This window comes from Hylobates moloch, unplaced genomic scaffold (assembly GCF_009828535.3).
Source record: "Hylobates moloch isolate HMO894 unplaced genomic scaffold, HMol_V3 SCAFFOLD_8, whole genome shotgun sequence".
NCBI lineage: Eukaryota > Metazoa > Chordata > Mammalia > Primates > Hylobatidae > Hylobates > Hylobates moloch.
Genome location: NW_026652283.1, coordinates 4,683,707 through 4,698,656, shown reverse-complemented (window position 1 = coordinate 4,698,656; position 14,950 = coordinate 4,683,707). Strand labels below are relative to the sequence as shown.

The window sequence follows — 14,950 nt, the reverse complement described above, 5'->3', positions numbered from 1 at the left end:
TCACTTACATGTGAAATTTAAAAATCAAAACAATTGAACTCATGGGCATAGAGAGTAGAAGGATGTTACCAGAGGCCAGGAAGGGTAGTTGGGGGAGACGGGGATGGTTAATGGGTACAAAAATAATAGTTACAAAGAATGAATAAGACAAATAAGACCTACTACTTGATGGCACAATAGGATGACTATAGTTAATAATAATTTAATTTTGCATTTTAAAATAACTAAAAGAATATAACTGGATTATTTCTAACACAAACGATAAATGCTTGAGGGGATAGATACCCCATTCTCTGACATGATTATTATTCATTGCATGCCTATATCAAAACATCACATGCACGCCCTAAATATATACACCTACAATGTACCCACAAAAATTTAAAATTTAATTTTTTTTAAATTTAGGTTGTTCATTTAACCTAAACAAGCATGGGAAGCTGTCAGGGGCAGACAAGAGGCATCACTGCTGAAGTGTGAAGCCAGTATTTTTCCAGACACACAGAAGTTGGTCAGAACTAGCACTGGTTTGAGGATTTATTTTTTTCTTTTTCTTTCTTTTTTAATAGATACAAGGTTTCACCATGTTGCCCAGGCTGGCCTTGAACTCCTGGGCTCAATCAGTCTGCCTGCCTCAGCCTCCCAAAGTGCTGGGATTGCAGGTGTGAGCCACTGTGACTGGCTGGGTTTGAGGATTTCAATTATATAATGGTAAAAACCTGGCTATTTGTCTTAGATTAGACTATATCTCAGCACAAACTCAGGCTATCACGTCAGCTGCTCTGGCTGTGAGTACAGAAGCAGGCTGGCTGCCCACACGTCTGCATTCCCTGGTCACGCTGCCCACTCCTGTTTTTGCTGTCTTTGGCCTTCTAGAGAATTGTCTGCTCCAAGGTTAAGTTTATCCCAAGAGATGCTTGAAAAATGCCCAGAGTCCTCAAGTGAAATAGGGACATCTATTTATTCAATCCCAACTTGACCCCTTCCCACCCCACCTCCCAGATTATATGGGCTATACCAGGAGTGTCCACTCCAGAAGTCCTATTGCCCCCGTCCTTGGCCCAGTTGCCTGGAAACATGAGAATGTATCCACCTTTGAGCCAGTGACATTCAGCCTTGTTCTAGGATTCCAGGGGTCCTACTACCTTTCTGTTATTCCCCTTTCTGCTTTGTCCCATAAAGAGAAGGGAAATGTACCCACCCTCAGGCTAAGCTCCACGTTCTCTCCTCCATAGATGAGCATTCCACCATCCAGAGACCCGATCTCTCCCAGGAAGTGCCTGTTAGCAGCCAGGATGCCCATGATTGAAGGACTCCTACAGAGCACACAGCAAGAGTCACTAATCTCTCCATAAGGAGAGGAGGCGAGGGGTGGGATGCTCAATGATTATTTGGGCTTCAGAACTCTACCTAAGTCTGTTCTTATCATGAAGGCCTTCCCTAAACTCTCAGGCAGGACTAAGTGCATGTAGCTTTCCCTGGCCCAGTGTTATCATAACCCTTCTGAAAATATACTGAAATTACATCTTTTTCTTCTAGGTATCCTTACTTCGTAGCCTGCTAAAGCTTGAAATGGCCCAAATGTTTTCCAAAATTTTAAATGTTTTGCTTGATTTTTGCCTGAAAGTCTCTAAATATCCCAAAGTGTCTGTGATTTCTTAACTGGGATAGCTTATTGGGGTTTTTTCCCTCTATCCCTTGTCCTTCACCTCATCCCCTCCCCTCCTTCCACATCACCCCAATTACTACCACCAAAGATAAACAAAATCCATTCAGTTCATTCCTGCCTTCCCACATGCTACTCAAGGTCCCTGAACCTCCTCAGACTTACTTCACTGGGGCAGTGACATCATCCAGATCAATCCAGGCTCGTGGGAGTGCATCGTAGCGGCACCAGAGTTCCCAGTTAAACCCATCAACTGCCAGTTCATACTTATCCAGTTCGAAGGTGTCAAAACGAATGTTGTCAAACACAGGAGACACAATCACAGTGCGGTCTTCCTGAATCCGAGCCAAGATTGGCTCTGCCCTAGAAGAAGAGTGTGCAGCAAGCCCAGCTTGGATATGAGGACAAGCAGTAGGGGAGAGCAGATAAAGCTGTTCCAAGCACCTTCCCCTGACATTGAGTACCTCCTCCATTTAGGCTGTACTGGGTTGTGAGTAGAACTCTCTAGAGTCCAGAGAATCTCTGTACCTTTCTGGATAGCTGAAGCTGCTAGCAGCCAACGCGCATCAAGAACAGGTTTGAAATTATTACCCAAGTAACACCCCCAGGCCGTTGTGAAGCAGCATTATCAGTATGTATATTACTCCTTGAATTTACATTATCTCTTGGTTCTCCCTGTTTCCAAACTGATCCTTCTTTCCTGTCTGATTCTCCACATTCTCTAAAGAACATAGTTCTCTTTATTTTATTATGTAATTTCAGGGCTGGGGAAAAATCTTTAAAATAACCAAAGGCTAATCTCCTCATCTTTACAGTTAAAGACACAGTGTCTAGTTAAGTGACTTACTCAAATTCACAAAGTATTTGGCAAAGTCAGCATTATGATGCAACTGTCAATGCTCTTCACCATGCTACTTCTCTTAGCCAAGCAAAATCCCTGCATAAAAGCATACTCTTTTGGAGATTCCCTTTATTTAAGGCCTGATGCTGACTTTCCCTCTGTCCACAGTATCCTGCCTTGTGTTCAGTGCATGCACAATATCTCCTCTCTGCCCTTTCCAGAAGAATTAGCCTCTTTGAGCCTTACCACCCAACATTGACTTCAACGTGAGCATCCAAGATGGCGACCACGTCTGCTGTGGCAGCTTCCCAGCCAGTGTTGCGGGCTTGAGCAAGACCTTTCCTCTCAGGATGCCGTATTATTTTCAGTAGTCCTGGATACTTCTGGTTGTAAAGCTTAATCTTCTCATCCAAGTATTCCTTTAGTTCTCCTGTCAATCAAGTGCACACCTATAGAAATTCTGAGTGCAACAATCAACGTGATACAAAAGTTTTATACTATCATATATTAGTGGCTGGACTACCTCCAGCATAAAACGGGCAATTCTGAGTCAACTAGAAAATAAGTAGTATTTCCCCTGCACCTGCCTCTCTTCTCCCTTTCACCTGAGGTGTACTGTGATCATTCCTAATTTCCTTTCCCTCATAGTTAAACTATCTTAAAATGATAATACTGCTTACTACGTGTCAGGCACTGTTATAAGTGCTTTTTCACGTTGAGAAGTTCTTGAGAGAATGAGTAGGACAGATCTAGCCTAAGGTGCACAGGTTGATGGAAAACACTGCAGGAAGGCCTGGAACATCTTCATAGCTAAACTCTCAAGACTCTGGAGAATCCATAAATGACTAAAATTGTTTTGTTTTAGATATTCCCAGTTGACCTACTTAAGGACCAACTGGGACAGAATGCACAGATTAATCTCTTTGCCAGCTTCTAGCTAGTAAATTTAGCCCAAAAATTATGCAAACAAGATTCACTATTCCTAGATTGTTTACAGGTAGTTTTCTTCCCTCTCTTCCCTCTCTTTTAATAAAGCTTGTCTATGGCTTTGTTCTTGGGCTCAGCCTACCACTGACTTCCTCGCATGTGGTAGGCACTACAATATCCCCACTTTACAGATAAAGAAACTGAGGCACAAAGAGTTTTTAAAACTTTTCCAAGTCACATATCTAGTAAGTGGCATGCCCTGGATGTGAACCTGTGCTGTTTTTAACCACCAGAACACAGTGTCTCAAGAACTCTGTGAGTACCTGGTTGGGTTTATCAAGTCCTCCCTCCCTCTCCTCTCTCCCCATAGCCAAAGAATGAGATTCTTGCTGATTCCTCTCTCAAAAGAAGAGCATATTTATGAGGCCTAGAGTGATCAAGACCTGGAATCAACACCTAAGTGACTATGGCAGTAAAATTCACCCCCTTTTAGATCTGCTGCACTCAAGAGTAATTGTCTCAATTATTGAAGGTGCTAAGCAGGACCAGTATGTCTAAGGCTGTTTGCTTCCTCTGGGAGTAAGTTGGGGTAGCCAAGGTTGCCAGTCTGTACACTTACCCAGGCACTACTTTTAGTCAGTAATCCACAGGAGGTGCCACTGAACCTGAATATCTAGATTCTAATTCAGTCACTACATCATTCTGTGTCACTTCCCATTGGATGTGCCTGTTTCCTCAACTTAAAGAAAAGTACCATAGTGGGCATGGTGGCTCATGCCTGTAATCCCAGCACTTTGGGAGCCCGAGGCAGAGGAGTGCTTAAACCCAGGAGATTGAGACCAGCCTGGGCAACAGAGTGAGACTCTGTCTCTTTTTTAGAAAAAAAAATACATTAAAAAATTTCAAGAAAAGTACCAAATAGTCAGGACCCTTCCAACTCCAAATTTTTATGAGCCATAGATTCTAAGTCACCTCCTGAAAAATAATGCCTATCATATAGCACAAAAATTAAGGATGCCTCGATGGGTTTTCTGAAGACAACCTATGCTCCCTTCCCAGCTTTGCCCTCCTACTGGTCTCCTCCCCAAAACCTGTTATCCCAAGCTGGTCAGCTCAGGGTGCTTCTGGATTCCTCGTTTTTGTTCACACCATTCTTTCGGCACTCCCTAGTTCTCCATCCCAACCCAGTTTCCCAATCTTCCTTCGTTTTTCTCTGCTGTCTCAAATCCTATGAAGCCTTCAAGTCCCAATCCAAGCCTGCCTCCTCCAGGAACCCTCCTTAGATCATCACACCCCCCACCCCCACACCGTGCTTTCTTTCGCTCACTGACAGTTCACTCGGTTTATCACATTCTTCTTCACACATTGAGGTATCTTTCCACAGATGTGTCTTGCCTCATTAATTAAGATGGAAACTTGAACTCTCTGACATCCTCCTCCCTGCCCAGTGGCTAGTACATGGTAGAAACTCAACACGTAGTTGTTGATTGTGAAATTTTCCTAAAATTAGGGAGAAAATACAGTATTCCATCTACCTTGATATAATTTTTAAAAAGCTTACACCTCATTTAACATTTGAGTGACATTTAACATTTAAGCTCAAAATATTTGAGTGATGTGAATAAAACTTAACATCTAGGGAAAGACAGAAAGGAGGCAAACCTCTGGCACCAGATTGTGGCATTTCAAAAGTACTGCAAATAATACTGAGATAAGCGAGGAGCAGAACACTAGCTAGCATGTAATGGCAACAGGCTCTCTCCTGAGGCCTTTACACATACTATTTAATCCCAAAAGTGGTCCTATCAGGTAGGCACCATTATTTCCTGATGTTACAGATGCAGAAACTGAGGTGAGAAGCGGTTGAGTCACTTGCCCCCAAATTCACATGGATAGTGAGTTTCTCTTTCAGTAGGCATGGTAGAGACTTCCATTTATTCTCCTGTTTAACATAAAACAGATATTTGAGTTATGCTCAGCGTAGGCTCAATTTGGCTGGTGTTTTTGTGGTTAATGACAGAGACTCTCTAATTCCTGTCCCTGTAACACCAAAGAATGGCTGACAGTCCCCTTTTCTGTGACCATCCAAACAAATCACCTCTGTGGAAAACAAACATGAGTTTCAGACCTAAATGAGAGGAATGTGTTATAATGGAGTGCAGTTTAGAACAAAAAGAAAGCTTTGGGTTTTCTTTATGTGTTTACCCTGTGTTTGTAATCTTGTATTTTTTTATTTTATTGTTCCACAGGAAAAAATCCTGAATTAAGTCTTATCTACACCCCATGGAACATAGCGTATAGGCCACAGAGTATAGTATTTTGTTTTTTTGTTTTTTTGTTTTTTGTTTTTTCACAGAAAAAGATATCTTTCACAGTATTCCAGCTCAACTCTTGTGTTTGCCTCATGAAGACCCTGAGTCCTAAAGAGGTGAGGGGACTTGCCTGAGGTTGTCTCAGGCAGGGAGCAGAGCCAGAGTGTTTTCAGAAGTCCGAGCCAGAGTGTTTTCAGAAGTCCAAGGCAGAGGTCTTTCTAATCATGTTCCTATTTTTGGCTCGGAAAACCAGGTGTGCAACTCAGTACCAGTCTCCATGCCCAGAAATGAATGAAACCAGTCTCTTTTATTTGGTTTTCAGTGGAATTTTGCTCTAAAAATTATACCTTCTTATTTTTTGTTTAGTTACATTGGAAATAAAAAAAGAGGAAGGTATGCAAAGGATGAATATAAGTATTTTTAGTGTGGAAGTCTAAAAAAGAAGGTTTAAGCAGTCATTTTGTTTGCTCTCTCTCCTGAGAGACAGGTTGAAGGTACAATAACCTAACTGGTACTTAAAGATCCTCAGAGAAGGAACATATTCTGCCTCCAATGAGCTGCCGCTTCATAGCCCTTATAGTCAAGAAATTCCTCCTTACTGCTAGACCAAACCTCTAAGTTTTTGTAACTTAATTCTACTCTCTTTTATTTGTTGCACAAAATTAATAAAACTAAGAGCCAACAATTGCTGAGAGACTACCATGTGCAAAATACTTTACATAATTCATGTATTATAACGGGAACACAGTGGTTAGAACCAGGGCTCTGGACTCTGAAGTTTATGGTCAAATCTCAATTCTGTCACTTACCAGCTGTAGGATGTTGAACAAGTTCCTTGATCAGTCTATGCTTTAGTTTTGCACATCTACGCAATAGGTCAAAAAGTGATTCCTTCCTCATAGGGTTGTTGTAATGATTAAAATACTTAACATGGCTGGGTGCTGTGGCTCACGCCTGTAATCCCAACACTTTGAGAGGCCAAGGCGGGCAAACCATCTGAGATCAGGAGTTCAAGGCCAGCTTGGCCAACATGGTGAAACCCCATCTCTACTAAAAATACAAAAATTAGCTGGGTGTGGTGGCATACTCCTATAATCCCAGGTACTCAGGAGGCTGAGGCAGAAGAATCGCTTGAACTCGGGAGGTGGAGGTTGCAGTGTGCTGAGATCCCACCACTGCACTCCAGCCTGGGTGACAAGAGCAAAACTCCATCAAAAAAAAAAAAGGTGCTTAGAACAAGCAATATTAGCTGCCATTATGATCTCATTTAATTCTCACTATAGTTCATAAAATGGTTATTATTATCAACATCCATATTTTGTGTATAAGAAAATCAGAACATGAAGACGCTGAGTTACCCAAGGACATAACACTTACAAAGGAGAAGCCGGGATTATGAACTCAGAAAGTGAGGACTCAGGTCTGTTATCTTCCACATCTCTTCCTTGGGTGGGCTAGACTCGGGGCAGGGGCACACTGTGGGCAAGAGCTGTTGCCACTGTGAAGAGTCAGCACCCAAAGCTCTCTTTTCTCCAGGCTTAGTGACCCGGGGAGAGTGGTCTGTTCCTCGTAAGGAGCAACTCTAAGTCCCTTCCTGGTATCTGGAGTCCTTCTCTAGACTCTGCTTCACCCCCCAGGCTTCTTCATAGTGCATAAGAGGGGCACAAGTGGTCGGGCGCGGTAGCTCACACCCGTAATCCCAGCACTTTCGGAGGCCGAGGCGGGCGGATCACAAGGTCAGGAGATCGAGACCATCCTGGCTAACACAGTGAAACCCCGTCTCTACTAAAAAAACACAAAAAAAATTAACCAGGCGAGGTGGTGGGTGCCTGTAGTCGGGAGGCTGAGGCAGGAGAATGGCATGAACCCGGTAGGCAGAGCTTGCAGTGAGCCGAGATCCCGCCACTGCACTCCAGCCTGGGCGACAGAGCAAGACCCCATCTCAAAAAAAAAAAAAGAGGGGCACAGGTAGATTTGGAGGTACATGGTCCTGGCCTAACTCCCACCTCTGCCACTGGCTTGTAGTCCAATTTAAGCACACCATATGATCTCTTTGTGTCTTAGTTTCCTCATCCGTGTAGAGATAATTATCCTCTGTCTTGACTTTGTGGAGATTAAATGTGGCTAGCACAAATAAACCCTCAACAAATGATCTTTTTATTTTCCCTACATGAGAAACCCAAGGTGTCCTAAACTCTAAGCCAAAACCTCTTTCCAGCCAAGCACAGATGATAAGTGGTCATTTTTACAATTATTCTTTGATCATGTTGCTCACCATTTGAACTGAAATCATCCACCAAGATGATTTCCTTCAACAATCGAGAGGGTGTCCGGTTGATGATACTGGTGATGGCCCGTTGTATAATGGACAGAGCTTCATTCACGAATATGAGAATGACACTGAGGGATGGGAGTTGGGACGGATATGTCTTCAGAAGACATCTGTAAGAGACCATTTTTATAACACATTATTTTTTTAATTACTTAAACACTGCTATCCAATCTTTTCTTTCACTCTGTATGATGTTGTATCGACCAATTCATCTACCCCTCAAACTCATTGGAAAGCAAAACTCTTAGTGGCTTATCACAGTAGCAAGATTTTATATTCATTTATCCAAAATTCTCCTGTTATGGGGATAAAATCTTTTTTTATTAATCTTTACTAGATGTTTCCATTTGAACATTCGACGTACTTCAAAAGGAATTCTCGTTGCTCTTCTACACCTGGATTAGTTTCCGTGCTGGCAGCCTTCTTCCTGTCATTGCCACAGCCCTTTTCCCATGTTCTCAGACCCCAGTCACCTTTGACACACCCTCTACTTCACCACCGGAGACAGGTGGCCTATATTTACTAAATGCTTACCATATGTTAGGTACTGGTTTACCCTTTTTATAGCTTTATTGGGGTTTAATTGATATACAAAAACTGCACATATGCATGCACCCACAATATCATAATCAAGGTAATAAACGTATCTATCAGCTCCAAAAGTTTTTTTCTATATGTTTGCCCATTTTTAATTTCTTTATTATTGAGTTTCGTAAGCATTCTCTATATTTTCTAGACTTCTTATCAGACATATGGTTTGAAAATATTTTCTCCCACTCCATGAGCACTCTTTTCACTTTCTTGATAGTATTATTTCAGGAAAAACAAAGTTAGTTTTGATAAAGTTCAACTTTTCAATCTTGTTTCACCTATGCTTTTGGTGTCATACCTAAGAAACGCTTGCCAACCCCTATCTCCCAAGATTTGCTCTCATTTTTTTCTAAGAGTTTTATAGTTTTATCTCCTATATTTACATCTATGACTATTTTGTATTAATATTTGTGTATGGTGTGATGAGGGATCCAACTTTATTATTTTGCATCTAGATAGCCACTTGTCTCAGCACCCATTTGTTGAAGAGACTATTCTGTCTCCCATTGCATTGTCTTGGCATCCTTGTCAAGAATCAGTTGATCATAAATTTAAGTATATATTTTTCCCCCATGTAAAAGGATAGAGGAAGCTAAAGTTGGGTATTTTCATTCCACCATGTAGAAAGCTAAAGCAGGCTGGAGTTGAACGTTCCTCTTCTCCCAGGTAGGTTAGTGTCTTAGTCCATTTTGTGCAGCTATAACAGCATATCTGAGACTGGGTAACTTATAATGAACAGAAATTTATTGGCTCCTGGTTCTGGAGGCGAGTAAGTCTAATGTCAAGGTGCTGGCCTCTGGTGAGGGGCTTCATGCTGCATTATAACATGGCAGAAGGCGCAAAGAGAGGATGAAAAGAACAAGAGCCCAGTCCCATGATAACAAACTCCCTCTCATGATAATGACAGGATAAGAGCATTTGCCTATTCACCAGAGCAGAGCCTTCATGACCTAAACACCTTTTCAATGTCCCACCTCCCAATACTGTTGCAATGGCAAATACATTTTAACATGAGTTTCAGAGAAGACAAACTTTCAAACCACAGCAGTTAGGCTATCATAAAACTCCAGCAGGTTAGGCTCTGGTAAAATAGTTTCTCTTTCGGGCAGACCTTGTTAAGAAAAACAGAATAATCTGGCATATTTCAAAATGATTCCTTTTCACCTCTTCCCTTCTCCCTCCCAGAGGCAGGAGCAGATATTTCTCTGATATTTACTGTGAGGATCTGGTAGAGGTCCTGGGGGCAAAATGTACACAGGTGTAGACACCCAATGACTGGGTCTCCCTGGAGTGTTTAATTCTCAGACTTGTCCACAGTTCATCAATTTACAGTTCAGGTTTTCCTATCCTAGCACTGGTTCCCAGGGATTCTACTCTGCTAAAGTTGTGATTCTCTGTATCCACCTGTCTGTCTCCCCAATTTTGCAGGGAGCAGTTTGCCCTGCCATGTCACTTCTCTAAAAGAGCTGAGAAGAGTTTATTTTTCCATTTTTTCAGCTTTTTACTTGTTGTTAGGATACAGTGGGGACTTCTAAGCTCCTTAAGAGCCAGACCAGAAAATGAAAGTCAAACTCTTCATTTTTATTATTGTACTTTTCAGTTTTAGAAGGATCATTTGGCATCTTTTTATAATGTGTAAGTCTTTATTGATAGTTTCTATTTGATGAGACATTGTCATTATAACCTTCCTTTAATGCTTTAGACTTTGAATAAAGTCTAACTTTACTTCTTTGGTTAACTTTAGTTCTTTGAATATATTTATAATGATGTCTTTGAAGTCATTATCAGATAAGTCCAATATCTGGGCCCCTTCTACAGTCTGTTGCTTTGTTTTCTCTTGTGCACGAGTTATTACTCTTTCTTGTATCTTTGTATGTCTCATAATTTCTTATTAAAAACTTATCATTTTAGACAAAGTATCTAGTAACTCTGTATATAACCCAGGAGTAGATGTCATTGTAATTTGCTTGGTTGTTTATTTATTCAACTGGTAACTTAAACTAATTTGCAAAGTCTACAAAATCTATTTCTCCTGCAGTGTTCAGCCTTTAATGCTCATGATCTTGGACATTTTTTTCTTCCTTTCTTGTTTTTCTCTTTTAGCCTGGCTACCTAGGGGCTGCTTCTCGGTCATCATAAGCCACTTATTCATCAGAGATTGGATTTAAAGCTCCTTGGTTGATTAGATTCCTGGATACATGTGGCATGGGGGCTGCGATCACAGTTCAAGGAGTTCACATTTTGACCCACATACCGGTAGCTTGGATTTTCTTCTCTGTGATAACTCCTAAGAGAGCACAGCCTTAGGTATGCACATAGTCTTCCAGATTACCAGGGATGTGCATGATTTTATTTTTAATCCTGGCTTCCTAGTAGTTGCCTGTGAGTCAGAGTAGTTTATTGTTCAAGCAGTATTTGTTCAGAGGTTGGGCTTAAGCCCCTAGTGCTGGTGGGGCTTCAGCTGTTTGCTGATGGATCTGTGTTCTGGTTGGCAAATGATTTTCAGTCTTCCCCCCATTCTACTCTTGCTGCTTCTGAGCAGGTTCAGCCTGGGGCTGGCACACAAACTTCTAGATGACCCAGAGATAAGTGTGATCCAAGGAGGGCTCTTCTTGGCAATCTTTTTCCCTGATTCTTCCTGTTAAATTTCTGGTGGTTCTGCCATTTTGCTTGTTGCTAGTAGAATGATGGAGCTATGAGCATACTCTTGAATTTTCTCCACCAAGATCTCTATTGTTTCCGACAACATCATTGAGCTGGAATTCTTTATCCTCTCTTCTAAATAAGGTCAGTCCCTTTAATACAGCTAGGGATGTTTTCCTCCTGCCTTTCCTCCTGAACAGAACTTCTGCACCACTGCACAGGAGCTGGAGGTGGAGACAGAAGCCCACTTCTAGAAGGACATCCTGCTCTACTAGGGGAAGGAGGTGGCAGCCCCTGGAGCTCCTGGTCTTCCTAGCTTGTGCATTCTGGTATGGAACTTCCATTCTGACAGCAAGTTGGAGAACGGGCAACTGGAGCCCCATGTTCTTGGATTCATGCACCTGGAGTTGAAATTTCACCCTATGAGTAGAGGCAAAGTAGAAGAAGGGAGTCACAACTGTCTCTCTCAATCACCTTCACTAGGAATAGAACTTTTGCATTCCTAGCGGAGGAAGGAGAAGGCGTGAAATGTGGGTTGCCTGCCCTTCCTGGGGTGATACCAAGGACCTATGTATGCTAGGACCTGCAGGGACAGGGAGCCCCCTTCTTGACCACAGCCACCAGAGCAGATAACCTTGAGAAGTTTCCATAAGACAGTGCTGACAGTGGGTTAGGGGAACAAGTCATGGCTCCTATGCCACAGACTCCTGCTGTTCTGAAGGATATTTAGTAGATTTTCTTGAAAGAATGTTTTACCATTTGCATATTTCCTTAGGACAGTTTGTAAAAAAATTTAAATAATTATAGTTTTCTCCAGTCAAATAGTTGTTTTGCTAGGGAAAGAAAATGTTGCACTCAACACTATGCCATTCTGGAAGGAAGTCTCAATCCCCACATTTTTTAAAAACTTCAAGTAGTTGCCAACATACAAATCCAGATTTCTTGTCTCTCTGACAAAGCAAATATTTATCTCACTGCAACCACTTTTCCAGGAGATAGCCCCTGCTCTGTCCAGAGCCAGGGTTACTGCAATTACTCACAGTGTAGCTCTCTGTTCACCCATTCACCATCGCCCTCACCCAAAATGCTCACAACATGTATATTGGCAGGCATCTGAATTGCAGCCTCTGAAATTGCAAGGAGATTTTAGGCAAAAGCCAAAATGCAGGTGAATGCCAGGGACACAAAAAAGCACACACTCCTTGGAGATCTGCCCTGCTTAGTAGTAGTGCCAAGAGATATGAGGATGGACAGACCAGAGGGACTGGACATTGGAAGCTAGGAAGATTGGACTTTATCCTAGAGGGACTAAAGGATTTTAAGCAAAGGATTGGTATGATCAAATTAACATTTTAAAGAAACCATTCTGGCTGCCATGAGGACAACAGAAGGTAATCAGCCACATGTGGATGCCACAATACAGGTGGGAAGGTATGAAGACCTCACCTAAGGCCTACGCTGGAGAAAGAAAGGAGCGGACGGAAGATAGGAAGATACTCTCCATGTGATTTCGTCGTCTCACTCATTACTCAAATGTGGTGGGCAGGTGGAAGTTGAAGGGGCAATACTAGATCACAAAAAAATTCTCAGATTCTAACAATACCCGCACAAAAATCACTTGGGGATCTTGTTAAAGTGCAGCCTCTCATCAGTAGGTCTGAGTGAGGTCTGAGATCCTGAATTTCTTCCAGGCTCCCGAGTGATACCAATGCTGTAGGAGGGTGGTGCAGTAAGAGTAGGAGCAGAGTCTCCAGAAAGACCTGTGTTCACTCAAGTCACAGCTGTCACTTTCTATCTTCATGATCTTTTTGTGCTTCTCTTCCTTTCCTTATTTATAAGATGGTGAGGGTGGTAGTGGTTAGTAGCAGTAGTATTAGCAGTAATGGTAGTAGGAGAAGGAGTAATCCTCACATCATAGTATTATTATGAGGTTCAAATGTGGTAATGTGCATAAGTGCTCAGAATAAAAGAAGCTCCATAAAGGTTATCTGTTATTCTTAACACTTTGCTGGTTATTTTTGTTCTTGTTGTCATTATTACTTGGACAATGGTAACATTCACTGAGCTAGGAGCAATAAGAGGAGAAAAAGAAGTGGATCAACTTAGGTTTGGCCATGTGGAGTCTAAGATGCCTCCACACATTTATAAGCAACTGATTTTCAACAAAGATGTCAAGAAAACACAATGGAAAAAGGACTGCCTGCCTCTTCAATAAATGGTGTTGGGAAAACTGGATACCCACGTTTAAAAAGAATAATACTGAACCCTATCTCATCACACCATATACAAAAATCAACTGAAACTAGATTAAAGACTTAAACATAAAACCCAAAACTGTAAAACTCCTAGAAAGAAAATAGGGGAAAATTTCCAAGACATTGGTTTGGGCAATGACTTTTTGGATAAGACCCCAAAGCCACAGGCAACAAAAACAAAAATAGACAAATAGCATTACATCAGACTAAAAAGCTTCTACACAGCAAAGAAAAAAATCAAAAGAATGAAGAGACAACCTACAGAATGAGAGAAAATATTTGCAAACCATGTATTTAATAAGAAGTTAATATCCAAAATATGTAAGGAACAGAAACAACTCAATAACAAGAAAAATAAAAATCAGCAAATGACCTAAGCAAACATTTCTCAAAAGAAGACTATAAATGGCCAAGAGCTTTATGAAAAAATGTTCCATATCATTAACCATCAGGGAAAATGCAAATTAAACTCACGTTGCACTATCATCTCACCCTTGTTAGAATGGCGACTATCAAAAAATAAAAGATAACAAGTTTTGGCAATAATGTGGAAAAAATAGAACCATTGCACAGTTAGTGGGAATGTAAATTAGTATACCCAATAAAGAAAACAGTATAGAGATTCCTCAAATACTAAAAATGGAATTACTGTATGATCTAGCAATCCTATACTGGGTATATCTCCACAGGAAATGAATTAGTATATTGAAGAGAGACTGCACTCCCATTTTCGTTGGAGCATTATTCATAATAGTGGAATACTATTCAGCCACAAAAAAGATGAAAATTCTGTCTTTTGTGACAACATGGATAAATGTGGAGGACATTATGTTAAGTAAAATAAGCAAGGAACAGAAATACAAATACTACATGATCTCATTTATAGGTGGAATCTAAAAAAGTTGAACTCATAGAAAGAGAGTAGAATGAAAGGTGGCTACCAGGAGCCAGGGTGGGGGCTGGGTGAAGAGGGGTTAGAGAGATGTTGGTTAAAGGATACGAATTTCAGTTAGATAGGAGGAATAAGTTCAAGAGATGTATTGCACAACATGGTGACTATTGTCAATAGCAATATGTGGTATTCTTGAAAATTGCTAAGAGACTAGATGTTAAGTATTCTCACTGAAAATAATTGTGAGGTAATGCATATGTTAATTTAGATATATATTAGCCATTCCACAATGTGTATATGTTTCAAAACATCATATTGTACATGATAAGATATACAATTTTGCCAATTTAAATGAAATAAAATATTTTTAAAAACAGTCACATTTCCAATAGCATCAAAAAGACAAATACCTAGGAATAAATTTAACAAAAGATGTGAAAAAACTTACACTGTGAAAACTCAAAACATTGTTGAAAGAAATTAAAGACCTA

General features: G+C 41.0%; 1 protein-coding gene across 7 annotated transcripts in view; it reads right to left on the bottom strand.

Annotated features, from left to right (window-relative positions):
* GALNT8 (polypeptide N-acetylgalactosaminyltransferase 8) overlaps nt 1-14,950 on the bottom strand; it is a 131,082-nt gene that overhangs the window by 109,368 nt on the left and 6,764 nt on the right. For all 7 annotated transcript variants that reach the window (XM_032159358.2, XM_058442857.1, XM_058442862.1 and 4 more), the window contains 4 exons: nt 8,022-8,188; nt 2,754-2,937; nt 1,832-2,029; nt 1,202-1,316 (listed from right to left, as the gene is read on the bottom strand). In XM_032159358.2, coding sequence (XP_032015249.1) covers nt 1,202-1,316; nt 1,832-2,029; nt 2,754-2,937; nt 8,022-8,188 — 664 coding nt within the window. The remainder of the gene's footprint in view (nt 1-1,201; nt 1,317-1,831; nt 2,030-2,753; nt 2,938-8,021; nt 8,189-14,950) is intronic.